The following is a 14155-nucleotide window of genomic DNA, read 5'->3' as shown; positions in this document are numbered from 1 at the left end:
GATCCAGGCAATATTCTCCAAATTCCTAGGATGTTCAGGTGAGAGAAGCTTTTCTATAAATAGTTTCCAGGCCAGCTGAAACATTCATGTTTTAATATGCTGGAGTCCAACTCTAGCATTAGCTTGAAGCAAACTAGGTAGATGGCACACAATCAAACTACAGTAAAGGAATCTGGCAGTTGGTATTAGTGACCTAACTCCTGATGTTAAATTAATTAAGGACTAGATATCTTGCAAATGCTTTTTCCATACTAAGCTGAGGTAATTTTCCATATAAACACATGTGAGGGTTAAAGGAGATGCTTCCCTGTAAGTGCTACTGTTCTGCACATTTTTCTTTACATAGTGTAAGATTGGAGGAGGTTCCCTGTACACAAACTCATGGTCCTTTCCTCTTTATCCCTGCTTTATCTTTGCATTCTTCATTCTGCCTACACTTCTGGGAATAGCTCTGGCTATTTTACTTCCTCTCTTGACTACACTGTATACTTTGGGTAGCTACACTTTTCAGTCACATAGTTGATAATGATATTTTCATAAAAGAAGAGAGATCACAAGTGGTTCTTTTCTATGTGTATGTGCTCCTTAAAAAAACTCATAATTTAATTTTAGCATGCTGCAAGGCATCCCATCATACCACTCTCAGGAAAAAACATACACATTAGAGTGTGGAAAATTCTACAGAAGGTGCTTATTTGAAAAATCATCAATGCAACATCAGATTATAATGCTTTGCAAATAAACGTACATTTTTATTATTTCTCATGTTATTGTATGCTGTGTAACACGGGGAAAATGAAAGAATAAAACACAGAATAACTTTGCCCTCTGTAACTTAGGAGACAAAATGTGAATAAAAATACTACTTTAACATTTACTTTAATATATTCTCCCACCTTTTGTTTTAACTGTACTGCGTGGTTGTCATCTTTGGCTGTAAGGTAAAGGGCACGAACTTGATTCTGCACGTTGCTATAAAAGGTTGTTTCCCAAAACTGTTGGTTAGTCCAGATAGGATGATCCTGTACACAGGTGTAAGCAAACTGACTAACTCCAGGTGCTAATTTCTGAAAGTAAAAAATGTGCAAAGTTAACAAATTAGTCCTATTTTTTAATTTCTTTCAAAGGTTATGACTTGAGTACTGAAATATAAATACATTATACATATATATACCTATATATATACATATATATAAAATTAGTTGTACAGACTGAAATATGCCACCAAGTTCTTCCTAAAAGCTTCATTTGTTGCAACAGCAGAAGATTAGATAAATTGTTATCTTCAGTGTTATTTACTGTACTCTATGACCCAAATCCAGCTTCTGAAAGTGTGCTAAATTGGGTATGTTCTTTGAAGTCACAAGGGTCTGGATCACTGTAAGATCTCAAACAAACCCGGGATTGTTACAGCATTAGTCATTATGAATGAACCATTTTTTTCAAGTAGATCTATTTATTTAGGTTGCACTAGTCTCCCAGTGAGTTGTTTAATATTCTTGATAACCGCACACAATGAAAGGAAATTTATTTCAGTGATCTGAATCATGAAGAATGAAATCCTTTATCATACATTCTTACTTTTTGAAAAAAGAAGGCCGCAAATAATATCTGTGTTGTATACTGCATGTAGCTAAGAAGGAGGTAATCTAAATATATGCTTTGACTATTTCTGCAGCAGAACTGAAGAATAAAATATATTACTGGGTGCCCCATTTAATGACTTTCACTCACAATACTACCCATACTTGAAATACACACTATATCTAGAACTGAAATTTCATTTTGGTGATTATGTTGTAAACCACTTTCCTGGAGAGCATGACTACTCCTCAATTTAATATTTGTAATTTTACAGCCGTTCACAACAGTCAGTACACATAAAAGTCTCTTAGCAGGCATTTGGGCATCCAAATGGAAGGCTAGGAAATTACAACTGAAAATTTTAGAGTCTGGTTTACAGATTTCTGGTTTTGCAATTCTTCAGACTGTGTTTTCCACGTTCTGCTCTTCCAAGTACATCATGAACTAAAAGTCCTGATCATGTGCCATGTATTCATTCCTTATCAAAGGACCTTATTCCAAGGTCCTTTCAAACTGTATGTTGAGAAAATGCTATGTGACATCCTAATAAAATTTACCCAATCAAAATGCCTCCTTGTGACTGACCATCAAAAAGTGAGCAATAAATTATTTATTTAATCATGCAGAATAAAATCAAAATTTCTTGGTAAACTGTTATGAAATCTAAATGTGTAGAAGATTCAAATTATACTAAATGTGATTTTGTTTATTCAATACAGATTGAAAGAGAAGATAGCTGGTTTGATTAACAGATGCCCAAGTTTCAGTTGTGGTGATGTTTCATGGCAGTCCACACGAAATAATAACTGATCACACAGTAACAGCTTCCACACCTGATCCGGCTGTTAAATCACAGAACAGCTCTGCACAAACACTACAGAGCCCTGTAGTGACTGCTGAACATCCCTTAAAAAAACATAAGGCATACAAAATAGACATTCATATTTTTATATAAAAATATATAAATATTATATATTTATCTTAAATATATAATATATAAAATTTTATATATATATATATATATAAATACACTATATCAAGCCTACTAATTAGCAGGACAACTAACTGTACATGAAAATGAGTCTTTTAATATTTAAAAAAAAGTGAAAATGTTACAAAATATAAAGGAGGACTACAACTCTTTCCTCCTCTACAGCCACCTTCTTTACAGCAATCTTACTTCTGTAAGAGCAGTACACACTGTGCATCTTCCACTGCTGGAGGATGTGTATGATGGTAGCTCAAAATAGCCTCATTGGTTCAGCTACGGTAATTACTACAGGCCCCACAGAATGGATTTGACCCCATCATTCACCTAATTAAAAATCCATATGCACAAAAAACTGTTACAGAGGAATGGGGATGATTGGTAAATTGTGGAAGATAAAAATGGACAACATAACTCAAAAGCCATATCAGGACTTTTACTTTGATTTATTCTTTGTTTTTTTTTTTTCACTGGCAGTCACAACAGATCTGCAAAAAGGGAGTATGATGTGTCAGGAAAAGGGGAAAGGAAAAAAAAGGGGAGCTTGTAGTCAGCTCATCCAATTTGTGTAGTAAATACCTCAAAAAGGAGAGAATTGACTATCAACCTCTTCAGTTGCCTTTGTTGCCTCAGCCCAAATCAGGCAATTGTGTAAAGTAGGTAAAGAGGGGGTGATCTTTGACACAAACCCAAACGAGAGTTCAAGCTCATAACTCTGGGTGCACAGTAACAGTGCTGCAGATATAAAAATTAAATAAATTATTTTGACAGGGGGATAAACATGACAGGAAAGCTGAGAGACTTTCAGATGCTCTTCCTGTGCTCATAATTTAAACCCATGAACAGCCATTTCAATAGATAATTTTTAAACAATGGAGATTTATGTTCAAATATAACAACATAAATCAACACTGACAATAAGTCCTGGACAAACTAAAAGCAGTTTGTTTAAGGAAGGATGAAAAAAAAAAACACATCAAAAAGCTCAGTGATCATAAATGTTATCCTTCTCATCACCTGCATGTGTTGAAACATGGCAAAACCTGATACTGGCCAGAGCACAGAATCAAAATCAGGACTTTTAGTTCCTGGCTCTGCCAATTATTTTGGGCAAAATCACTTTGGATTCTCAGTTTGTTTCAGTTAGTTTGTCTTTAAAAGAAGAATATGAACACCAGCCTCAAGAAGCACACTGTTGTTCCATGGACTAAAAATACTCTTGGTACAAATATAAGCATTCCATAAAGCTTGCAGTTTCCATATTCTCTACCTTGGCAGTGCTTAGTCAGCCCACTTGAGTAGAATGGAAGCTAATCTAACACATCAAAAGGACCCCAGTGTTTACTGTTGTAATTCAAAACAATTTGCCTCAGAATTCCTCCTATTTAATTAAAACAGTAGTTTGGTGTTTTCCATCAAGCAATATTACACATATAAAACATATATTCACCCAGCTTTCCAGAGGACAGCTAAACCACACTGGTATTTATGCTCTTCCTCTCTGTCCTGATAATTCACTTGTGCCAGACAGAATGAACGTAGGAGGCAGCAAAAGAATTTCCTACTTGTAAGGGAGGATTTAGGGACTGACAGCTTAAAAAAGATCCCAGAAGAAAATGATAAAAATAGTTCTGAATTGCTGAAGTCCTCAATCTAACAGCTAAAAAGAACATTGAGGTGTAAACTGTAATAACCAACAGGAAATTGGTTAACTTTTACAAAGGACACTGAATACTTCCAATAGACTAAGAGAACTTAAAAAACTCCAAACAGTTCCCTCCCAAATTATGTATGAAACAGATGTTACCCATATCAAAACAATAGATTACATTCTACAGTTCGTAGATTTGGGACTTGCTACATGTGGCTATATAGGCAACTTCTTGAATTCAGGAATTATCTTTCCACTATTTCCACCTTACTGAGGGGTACTGGATAACATCTGCCTAGAATTTTTTCCCTGCTTCCCTACATTGGATGCTTCTGATTCTGACAGTGATACTCCTGACTCAGTAAAAAATATGCACCAACTGTAAGACTCCCAAACTTGCTGTGAGGTGCAGGTCTTCAAAGAGCTCTCTATGACATTATATTATCTAGATTGCTTGTTTCTGAAAAAAGAAAAGCATGTGTCGTGCTGATCACTTATCAGTTACTATCCTTTACACCACAGAAGTTAAAGAAGAAAGCAAGTTTATTCTAATAAAACAAAGGATGCAGTTATTGATTGTGAAGTTGGAAAAAGATCTTCAAAACAAAAAGAGTAAAAACCAGAATATAAATATACCCGAGACTGCTCTTTTATCACACAGTTTTGCTGCATGGAAATGAAGAGGCAGACTCAACAGGGCCCTTCTCTACAGAAATCCAGTTTATTTCAGAAATAAAGTAGATTTCTGTCTCCAACTTACAGTCCAAGTTATTGGTTCGTGTATACTTGGTGAGAAAAGGAAGGAAAAGAAATGAGAAGGAGGTTGCTGCTGAATGCAAAGAATAGCTTCCTCCTCAGCTTCTTGAGGAATCACTGGCTGTGGGTTATCCCTTTGACCTCTGTGAGAAAGCTCTTGCAACACCTCTGCATACCAAAGGATCACAGCGCTTCCTCTCCTGTATTGGTTAAGGCTATCCCTGGAAGCCTGCAAGTGTGAGCTGTTGGATCATCCAGGACACAGTGCACTGCTAATTGAAAGGGTCACTCGCTGTCCAGGAGCTGTTTTATGCAGACACTCAGTCAATTACCACCTATTGTATAGCAGTAATTGGCACCACTTGCTGTAGGAAACGCGCTGCCCCTGCCCACGACAGTGTAAACTAAGTTTTTACATGAACCCATTCTATGAGCCAGTCCTGCATTCAGATCTATGTTGTGCCCACACAGACACCTGGTAAGTCCAAAAAGACTTCCAAGTTGTCCAACTGGATCAACCTACATCGACTGACCTTATCCACATATTACTTGCAGACAACACCACATGACACTGTACAAACACCACAGAATCACAGAATGCTTTGGGTTGGAAGAGACCCTAAAGATCATGTCAGTCTTCCAACAGCCCTGCCATGACCAGGTTGCTCAGAGCCCCACCCAGCCTGGCCTTGAACACTTCCAAGGATGGGGTATCCACAGATTCTCTGGGTAATCACCTCCTCCAGAGTCTCACCACCCCTACAATAAACAATTAATTCTTAATATCTATTCCAAAATCTACCCTCTTTCACTTTAAAGCCATTACATGCACATATTCAAACAAATATAAGTGTGTATGAACACGTTTCCAAGTCTGACTGTGTGCTGCATGGATAACATCTGCCAAAAAATGCAATTCAACCAATGGTTTTCCAATTTGGTCTAAAGTATAAAATTATACCCACATGTATTGTACACATAAATGTGGAGAGAGGTCATAAAAGCATAAAGTAGGAACTGTGAAGTTTCTGTTAATTTTTTTTAAAAGTTTTTATTTTTACTGCCTAAGAAAAACAAAGATGAAATTCTAAATCAAACCTGAAAACCTCAGAAAAAAACCCAACAAACCAATTTTGCCACCTCTTTCACCTTCAGAAAGCCACCAAACCAGATAGGACCCAAGGTCGATTTCTATTTTAAAATAAAATTAGTAGCAAAGCAGTTCATTACACTGTTCATCTACTATTATTTCACCATGAAAAATAAAAGGAAGGTCAATTCACTAATATTTCAGTGCTACCAAATCACAGACAGGTACATTAAACCAGCAGAGGGCAATAGAATTCTAGAATTTTGCAAAAATGGGATGTAATTCTGGATGGAGCTTTATTTACTGTATACATTTTCTGGCAAAAGTCACTTAAACATCAAATTACTCATGGTCTCTAACCCTGGATTCCTGAAGTTCATGTAATTACTTAAAGCCATGCAGAATATCTCACATTTCTATATAGATGTATCAAGATAGACAGATACATGCTAACACAAAGTTCCATGTAACATTAAATAATGTGCATAATAACAAACCTCTTTCTCCAAAGAGATACCAAAGATATTTTAAAAGTTCTGTTACACACAGAAGGAAAGGAAACTAAAGTCATCTAGAATGAAGTATGTTCAGATCCCACAAAAAAAGAGAGAAGACATTTTCATACCAGAACTTTACAATTCTAAATAAGGTTAGGATCCAAGAAGCAGGTAAGAAATAGGTTGATTTTTTTCCCCTAGTATACAGTACATTAAAGTTTTATTTCTTTTTTTTCAAATGTAATTCCATTATAGAGATTACCATTACACTATTCACCACAGTTTAAATCCATTAGTAAGTTACAGATTTCACAAATTCTCAGTTGCAGTGTTGAATCCATCTGAGGAGTATTTTAAATAGTGCCACAGCTATTCTGAAAATCTTCTAAAATGTCATCATATTCCTTTGGCATCAGGTGGCTCAGCAGTGAGCGTGTGCGCTTGTGACTGCATTGGAACGATGGCATTGGCAGCAACAAAGCTGTTCCCCAGGTCTGTGCTCAGAACCAAAGAAACCCTGTAAATCTCACAAGTTTATGGTTTTTTATTTATATTCAGATAGTGGTTCTTAGAATTATTGATGACCTGATAGGTAAGCCCAGCTAAATAGAGCATCTAAGTAATCCCCCGAAGTATTTCTTTAATTACTACGTTCCTTCTTCTGTGGCAGCTTTCTCTGTCTTCAGGGGCAGAATACTCTGAAGTTCTCTTGACATACAGCATTCCTCTATCTGAAGAAACCAGTAAAACAATAGTCCTCAAGTAGCCCTCAAGAACAGGATGAGCAAATTAGAAAGATGTAAGGCTACAATATAGAATATAAATTGCAAATTAATAAAACTAGAACAGTTGTAGATCTCATCATGGCAAGACAAATTATATACTACATGGTTCAGAAGGTGAGAGAGAGAGGATGGGCAAAACCAGGAAGTGCAATATTAGGAAGAATTCTGAAAGTAAGGAGAAGAAAACTGAACTTTTTGCACTCCAAGTCATTTGAGAGACCAAAAGATCCAGTCTGACCAACAGGCAAAGAAAATGATTGTGGAGGTGCTGAATGCAAGTGCCTTACAGAGCAGGGCACTGTAAGGAACAATTCTGCCAAATGACAAGATCCAGTTATGGCACGTGCAGTGCACGAGGAAGAGGAGAGCTGCACATCCACCCAGTAAATTCCTACTGGCAGGGTGTTATGAACTAATGACAAAGAGCTGATGTGGTATTCAGAAAGCCAGGAGCAAAGGAGAGGAGGCAAAGAAGAGGATCCTACCAGGAATTTCAACTGGAGGTACTACCACAAAGGATGTAGAAGCAGTAAATCATAAAAGGACAAAAACATGAGTAGGAGATAGAAACTGCAATTATGGGTTTGAATCGCTGGGATAATAATGTGTAAGGAAAGAGTGTAAGACAGAAAAGCATTTGCGACACCTCAATTCTTTGGTCACATCCAGTTCAAATTGTTGATGAGATATCTAAGATGGTAACACAGAAATTCACACAAAATTAGACAAAATACAGAAATTTATCAGCAGCTTCTCTTCCTGGCCATCTGTAAGCATTTTCTCTCTCTTGGAAATGTAACATAATGCTGCTCAGATCACGACAGTTAATAATGCTACAATGAAACCAAATTCAACTAAAGAAATTGTATTTTTATTTAGAAAATTAAGTTCCATTCTACTGGGACAGGGACGTAGTGATCAGGAGGAGAAGCTGAACTTACACATATGGAAAATGCCCGGGACTCTGTTACTTCATTTACATTCCTACAGCTTAAGGTCAGAAGTTTCACCAAAACTTTTAATTAAACCACCAGAAATTCCTTCATGGTGAAAATTCTAAGTGAATCAGAATTTCTGTAACACTGTAATCCCTCCTAGAAGTAACAACGTAAAGAGATGGGCTATAAGTAAATTAAAATTGTTACACTTAAACCAGAGTTCCTATCATGACTAGAAAATGAGCTCAAGTGAAATCAGGAATAGTCACAAATGATGTGATCCAATAACAGCGGAAATACAATGGAAAGTTTTCTGTTTATTCTAGGAGATAGTGGATCAGTTCCTCAGTTACAGAACTGAGCATTTACTATAAAATTTATCATAACATCTTATTTTAATTGTTTGGGGTTTTTTCCCTGACCAAGCACTTCCTCCCACAAACCACTAAGGAAAGGAATTACAGATTGCAAAGTTCTCTTCCATGTTTCCCATGATGTTATCATTCTGGGAAAGCCAGCTTCTTCAACAGAGCAAAGCTACTACAGTAACTGATTTCCAAAATTCCTTGTAGAGAAACATATTTAAAAAATCCTCTAGATAGTCTCTCCTACTAATATGCCATATACTGTCATATTATACCTCTCTGTTTCATTTCTTCCAGGTTTGATTTCCCCTCCCACCCCTGACCTAAAAATAGTTAGGGAAGTGCGATATTTCTCTTCCTGCACAGACATAAGATCTGTTCTACTGAATGTATTATGTGTCCATTCAAAATTAAACTGCATAAATTAAAATTGTAAGGATTAAAGATCATATTTCAGCGTTTGTGTTTGCAAGTGATACTGCAAAACCTCTCAGTCGTAGCTAACAAGAACCCTTAGATTCCTATTTTAACTTAAAAAGTATGTTTGCTTTTACAAAAATAATTTACTGAACTATATTACTTATAAGAAAATAACTTTTAATGGATGTAATAAAAACCCTTAACTGGAAGATTGTTTGGAAATATCGACAGAACTTTGACCATCGCCTTAAAAATTCTCTTCCATGACCCCACTCATATTCATAAGCACCTGCCAAGTAACCACATTATCCTCTCTCAAAATTCAATAAAATACTCCTTTTAGGTCATGTCTACAAAGACTTTAGCCATAATTAATTTACTGGTGGACAGAATCACCAACAATAATGATGACTATTATGAATAATGATGACTATTATGAATCATGAACAACAATGATGACGCCACAACTTCCTTCCAATGTCTCACACTGTCTGGCTTCAAGTATTATCACTAATTTTAAATACATATTGTAAGCTCTTGAGGATAAGTATCATCATCTTTCTGTTCTTTTGTACAGAAGCAAGCCCAGCAGTTCTGGTCCACAGTTAGGGCTCCTGGATTTTCCAGGAATGCAAATAATGCCAATATACACAACTTGATAATATTGTAAAATGCCCTTAATCACACTTTTGCCTGTTAACTTGAATATGTGCAAAACGAGCAAGATGTCTGAATGAAGAAACAAGATGATACTTGGAAAAGCATTTTACACATTTAATTAAGATTTAATATCCATCTTGTACTTAAAACATACTGCATGATGTTTTTAATTGCAGTATTGCCAGAAGTCTAACTGACCACAAGATAAAGAGCTAGTCAGTTAGAAGTCTAACTGACCACAAGCTAAAGAGCAAACACATATTTTTTTCCCTTAGAAAACATGAATAACCTGAAGGGATTAACACCCAACCCTACCCCTGCTAAACAGGGCAGGCTTTTCATGCCCTTTTACACTTTCCACCCACATTACCACTCACTTTCTCCTAACAAACCAGGCCGGTATCTGCAGTTGAAACAATACAGACTATGCTGACATAAAGAAGCTCTGATAGTGAAAGAACAGCAAAATCCAATGCTGAAGGCTGATATATGTTCTTTTAATACTTATTACTTCATTTGAAGTCTTGCAGAGAAAGCCTTTTTCTCTCCTGTGTGATGATCTTCAATTCACTCTTGTCTGTTTTAGAAGAGCTATGTATGTAAAAGCCAGAAACCACAAAGTGTGCCTATGTACATTCTCTTTTGTGGTTCAGCTTCTTTCATATTATCCACTGTATGATACAGGCATGTTCTTCCTGTTTTTAAGCGGGCAACTTCATGTTTTTCTATATTGAAGGGATTAACATTCTGAGAATGGATAAATACAAATAAGTTTAGTACTAAAAATAATGGTGCTTAATACTATTTCAGTCACAAAAACATTTCCATAGACTAAGATAGTATCAGAACTGGCAGGATAGAGATACAAGAAGAAAATTAATGGAAGCAGACAAAACTTCTTGCCAAGACAATAAAGGAAGTCTTTCATGATGGGAGTTTCCTAAATTAAAGCCAGCAATTCAAGTGTGGAGAATTTTAAAGTAGAAGTGACTTCAATGTAAACTCACCAGAGTAGGACAGGAACTTTTGGAAGGAAATACAGTAACTAGGTGTAAGAATGAAAATATTTCAGTATAGAAAGCTAACACATTACAGAAAGTCTTTCTGGCTTCCTAGAAGGCTGATCATGCTGATGATTATAAGAATTACTTGGGCATAGTTGTGCATTACATAGTTGTGCAGGAATAGAAGTTACGAATCAAAACTCATGGTAAAGGTAGAAAACCGCACTAATTTTGCTTTTCAAAATCAACTGTATCATCCAATAACTTTATGCATTTCCCCAGTATTTACACAAATTCTAAAATAATGACTAATATAATATTGTTATGAAGTAGCAGAGATAATATTAGTACCAAATTTTTCACTGTTTTCCACAGTACAGTTGGATCAATATTCCACTGATTCCAGCTGGTATTAATTGTAAAATCTGCCTGCCAAAGACATAAAAATGGAATCCTCTCTTCACCCATCATCACAAATTTCCACATCAGCCTTTCATTGGGTAACTTCCCTGTGGCTTTGTAGCTGATGCTCCACAACAGACAGCACATTTCAGCTAATGATGCTTCTGTTACATAATTAACCTTGAATTGGGCCTCTCTTGCAAAAGTGATTGATCATAATAGTTAAAATACTATAAACTATTCTGAATTTCTCTAATACTGCTTTCAATCTTGAGAGAAAGGCCTTATCCTTCTAACTGGGAACTCTTCCCACACCTAACAGGCTCTGGAGTAAAGTGGTCATTTATTCAGGTATTTCAAGGAGTAAAGGCTTTCTTTCACTGAGCATCTGATGTAACTGTTACTGAAACTTGGTAATCCATTTCAGCTAGAAAAGTATACACTCAAATTACTTTCATATTATTATTATACTATGCAAAAGAACATATTATATTTCACTAGGGAAAACCCTAGAATTATTTCTATCGATGTCTTATCATGGAATAATAACAGTTTCGTGTTTTATTATTAACTTCAATTTTTTTTACTTAAATCACAATTTTGTACTTGCCTGGAAGATTATAAAAAAAAAATTAAACAAGGCTTACTTCCCATAAACCTGAACTAAAATCATTTTCATCTTGAAAATGCTACCAGGACAATTTGTAAGATGACATGAATAAATGTACTGTATTATATTCAAAAGTTTTAATTAAAATGATTTACCAAATTTTGGTAATCTCTAAAAACACTGAAAAAAGGAAGCCTCCTATTTTATGAAATTTTATTTCTTCTCAGTAAAGAAAGGCATAGGCACATGGAGTGATGAATATAGATAAACAGCCAAAAGATAGCATATCCTAAGGATTCCTGTTAGTCCCAGTCTGCAAAATATTTCTCTTGTATTTTATTTCGAGTTCTAGGATAAAATCAGGAGTAGCATCCAACTGAACTTTTATTGGAAATTTTATAGCTGCGAAGCATTAAAATGAAAGAAAATAAATAAAAAACCCCTTCCCCCCAATCTTTCTCTCCTTCACAAGAGTTACATAATTTAAGAACATAAAAATGATGAAGCAGTTCCCAGTGCATCTTGCTGCATTATGCTAAATGACAGATGTCAATCTTAATGTAAGACACCTAAACTGAAAAACAGTCTACCTCATTTGGGTTATTTTCGATGAAACTACATCAGCACAATCCAAATGTACAACAAGCCATTCAAAACAACAACTGGCTCAGAAATTTAAAGTAAGTATCTGCGATTCTATAGTATCATACTGCTCTGGCTACTGCAATTCAAAGAAATGTCTGTCTCTAAAACAGGGAAGCCCATTCATCATGTTTCATTCATTCAGAGCAAACTTGACTGTCACAATAGTATATTTTTATTATGCCACTTCCTTTATTCAAACACCTCTGAAGGCCACATAATAAAAATTTGCAGCTTTGTTACTATGTACTATGTACATAAGATACTTAGAAAGGTATGGAAACACAGATGATTATACACAGTTGGACCATAAAATTTTATTTATAAATTTTCAAAAACACCCCATAAACTTAAAAAATGGTATTATAACCTGCAGATTCAGGTCCTACAGTAGTTGAGGGATTGAAAAAAAATGTTTGATCATACTGTCAAACATCACCTTAGTTGCAAAGGGAGGGCAGATGAAGAAGTGGCCTCCGGCTGTGACTTGCCATGGGACAGCAGTGAGGACACAGTTTTTGCTCCCTCTGCCTGTTGTGCAGCGGCTGGAAGGGGTGCCTGCCACTGATCATCCCTCTGGTTGCACACTGAACCTTCCAGAAACACAGCATGCTGTACACCACACCTCGCCACCTTGGCAGAGACTCTGAACTGAAACTGGGAATCCAAACCCCCGGAATTTGATGATGCCAATTATACAATCGTCAAATTGTCTTCCTTGATGAGGTAATAAACTGAAAACACGATTAAAATATGTCCTTTTCATCTTGTCCTTTCCTCCCACATGTAGAAAAAGACCTTTTTTTCCTGCAGCACCAAGGAATACTCCATTTGTACTTTATACACAGCAGAAATGACCGCATACCGAATAGGCATGGGTCATCCGTACCGAGAAAACATGGAAAAATTCTTTTATCTTCATGTATAAATACTTCTTATTTATATTGTTTCAATTTTAAACAAAATTCCAACAGTATTACTAATGGTAAACTAAAACCTTTTTCTAACTCAGAAGCAAAAATTTGTTTGTTTTTGTGACATTAACAGTACACACCAAAGTCCACTGTCACTGATGAGTCACATTTTGCTAACAGCTTGTGTCCAATATTTAAAATTTTTAAAAAGCATTGTGACTATTTTTTCAAGAAAAATTCAATTATTACTCCAGGCCACAAATATGCAACCAGTGCTGACTTCCTGTCTACGAATTTAATCCCATCAGCAATGAGTGAAGAGTGCGATCAAATCCTGCCTGATCAAGTTTCACAATAGATCACTCACCAGACTTCAGGGAGAATTCTGAAATTTCACCAGACATCCCAAGAGCTCATAGCGTGCTGTACACTGCGTGATGTTTCTTGTAATTTTAATTGGATCTCTGTAGAAATACCCTAGCCTAGTTTTTACAAAGCTAAGACTTTAAGACAAGACCAGTTACATCATGCAAGCTTGTTCTTTTCTATAAATTTTTTGCTGTTTTCCCAAGAATATTTTAAAATACCTCAATCATACTGCATTGACTACTTTGTGAGACAACCATTCCAGAATCTTACTAACATCACCTCTAGGAGTACGTTTCTCTTGCTACTCATTTTCTTTCTGCTGAACTCATACAAAATCACATCTTTCTCATTATTTATATGCCTCAAACACTTGGTGGCTGCACTACATGTGGTCACATACAGTAAGGTTATATAGGAAGAAGAATTAATTGTTTCTTTGTGCGTTGTCTTAGATAAATAAAATGAAACTTAACATTTCAT

At 35.8% G+C, this 14155-nt stretch overlaps 1 protein-coding gene across 5 annotated transcripts in view; it reads right to left on the bottom strand.

Moving 5' to 3' along the window:
- SBF2 (SET binding factor 2) overlaps positions 1-14155 on the bottom strand; it is a 254794-nt gene that overhangs the window by 53525 nt on the left and 187114 nt on the right. For all 5 annotated transcript variants that reach the window (XM_027884520.1, XM_027884515.1, XM_027884518.1 and 2 more), the window contains exon 18: positions 897-1067. In XM_027884520.1, coding sequence (XP_027740321.1) covers positions 897-1067 — 171 coding nt within the window. The remainder of the gene's footprint in view (positions 1-896; positions 1068-14155) is intronic.

Source organism: Empidonax traillii, unplaced genomic scaffold, assembly GCF_003031625.1.
Source record: "Empidonax traillii isolate 1590-97213 ecotype Southwest subspecies unplaced genomic scaffold, ASM303162v1 scaffold148:size1803964, whole genome shotgun sequence".
NCBI lineage: Eukaryota > Metazoa > Chordata > Aves > Passeriformes > Tyrannidae > Empidonax > Empidonax traillii.
The sequence above is the reverse complement of the archived record's forward strand: the minus strand, read 5'-3'. Positions and strand labels throughout refer to the sequence as shown.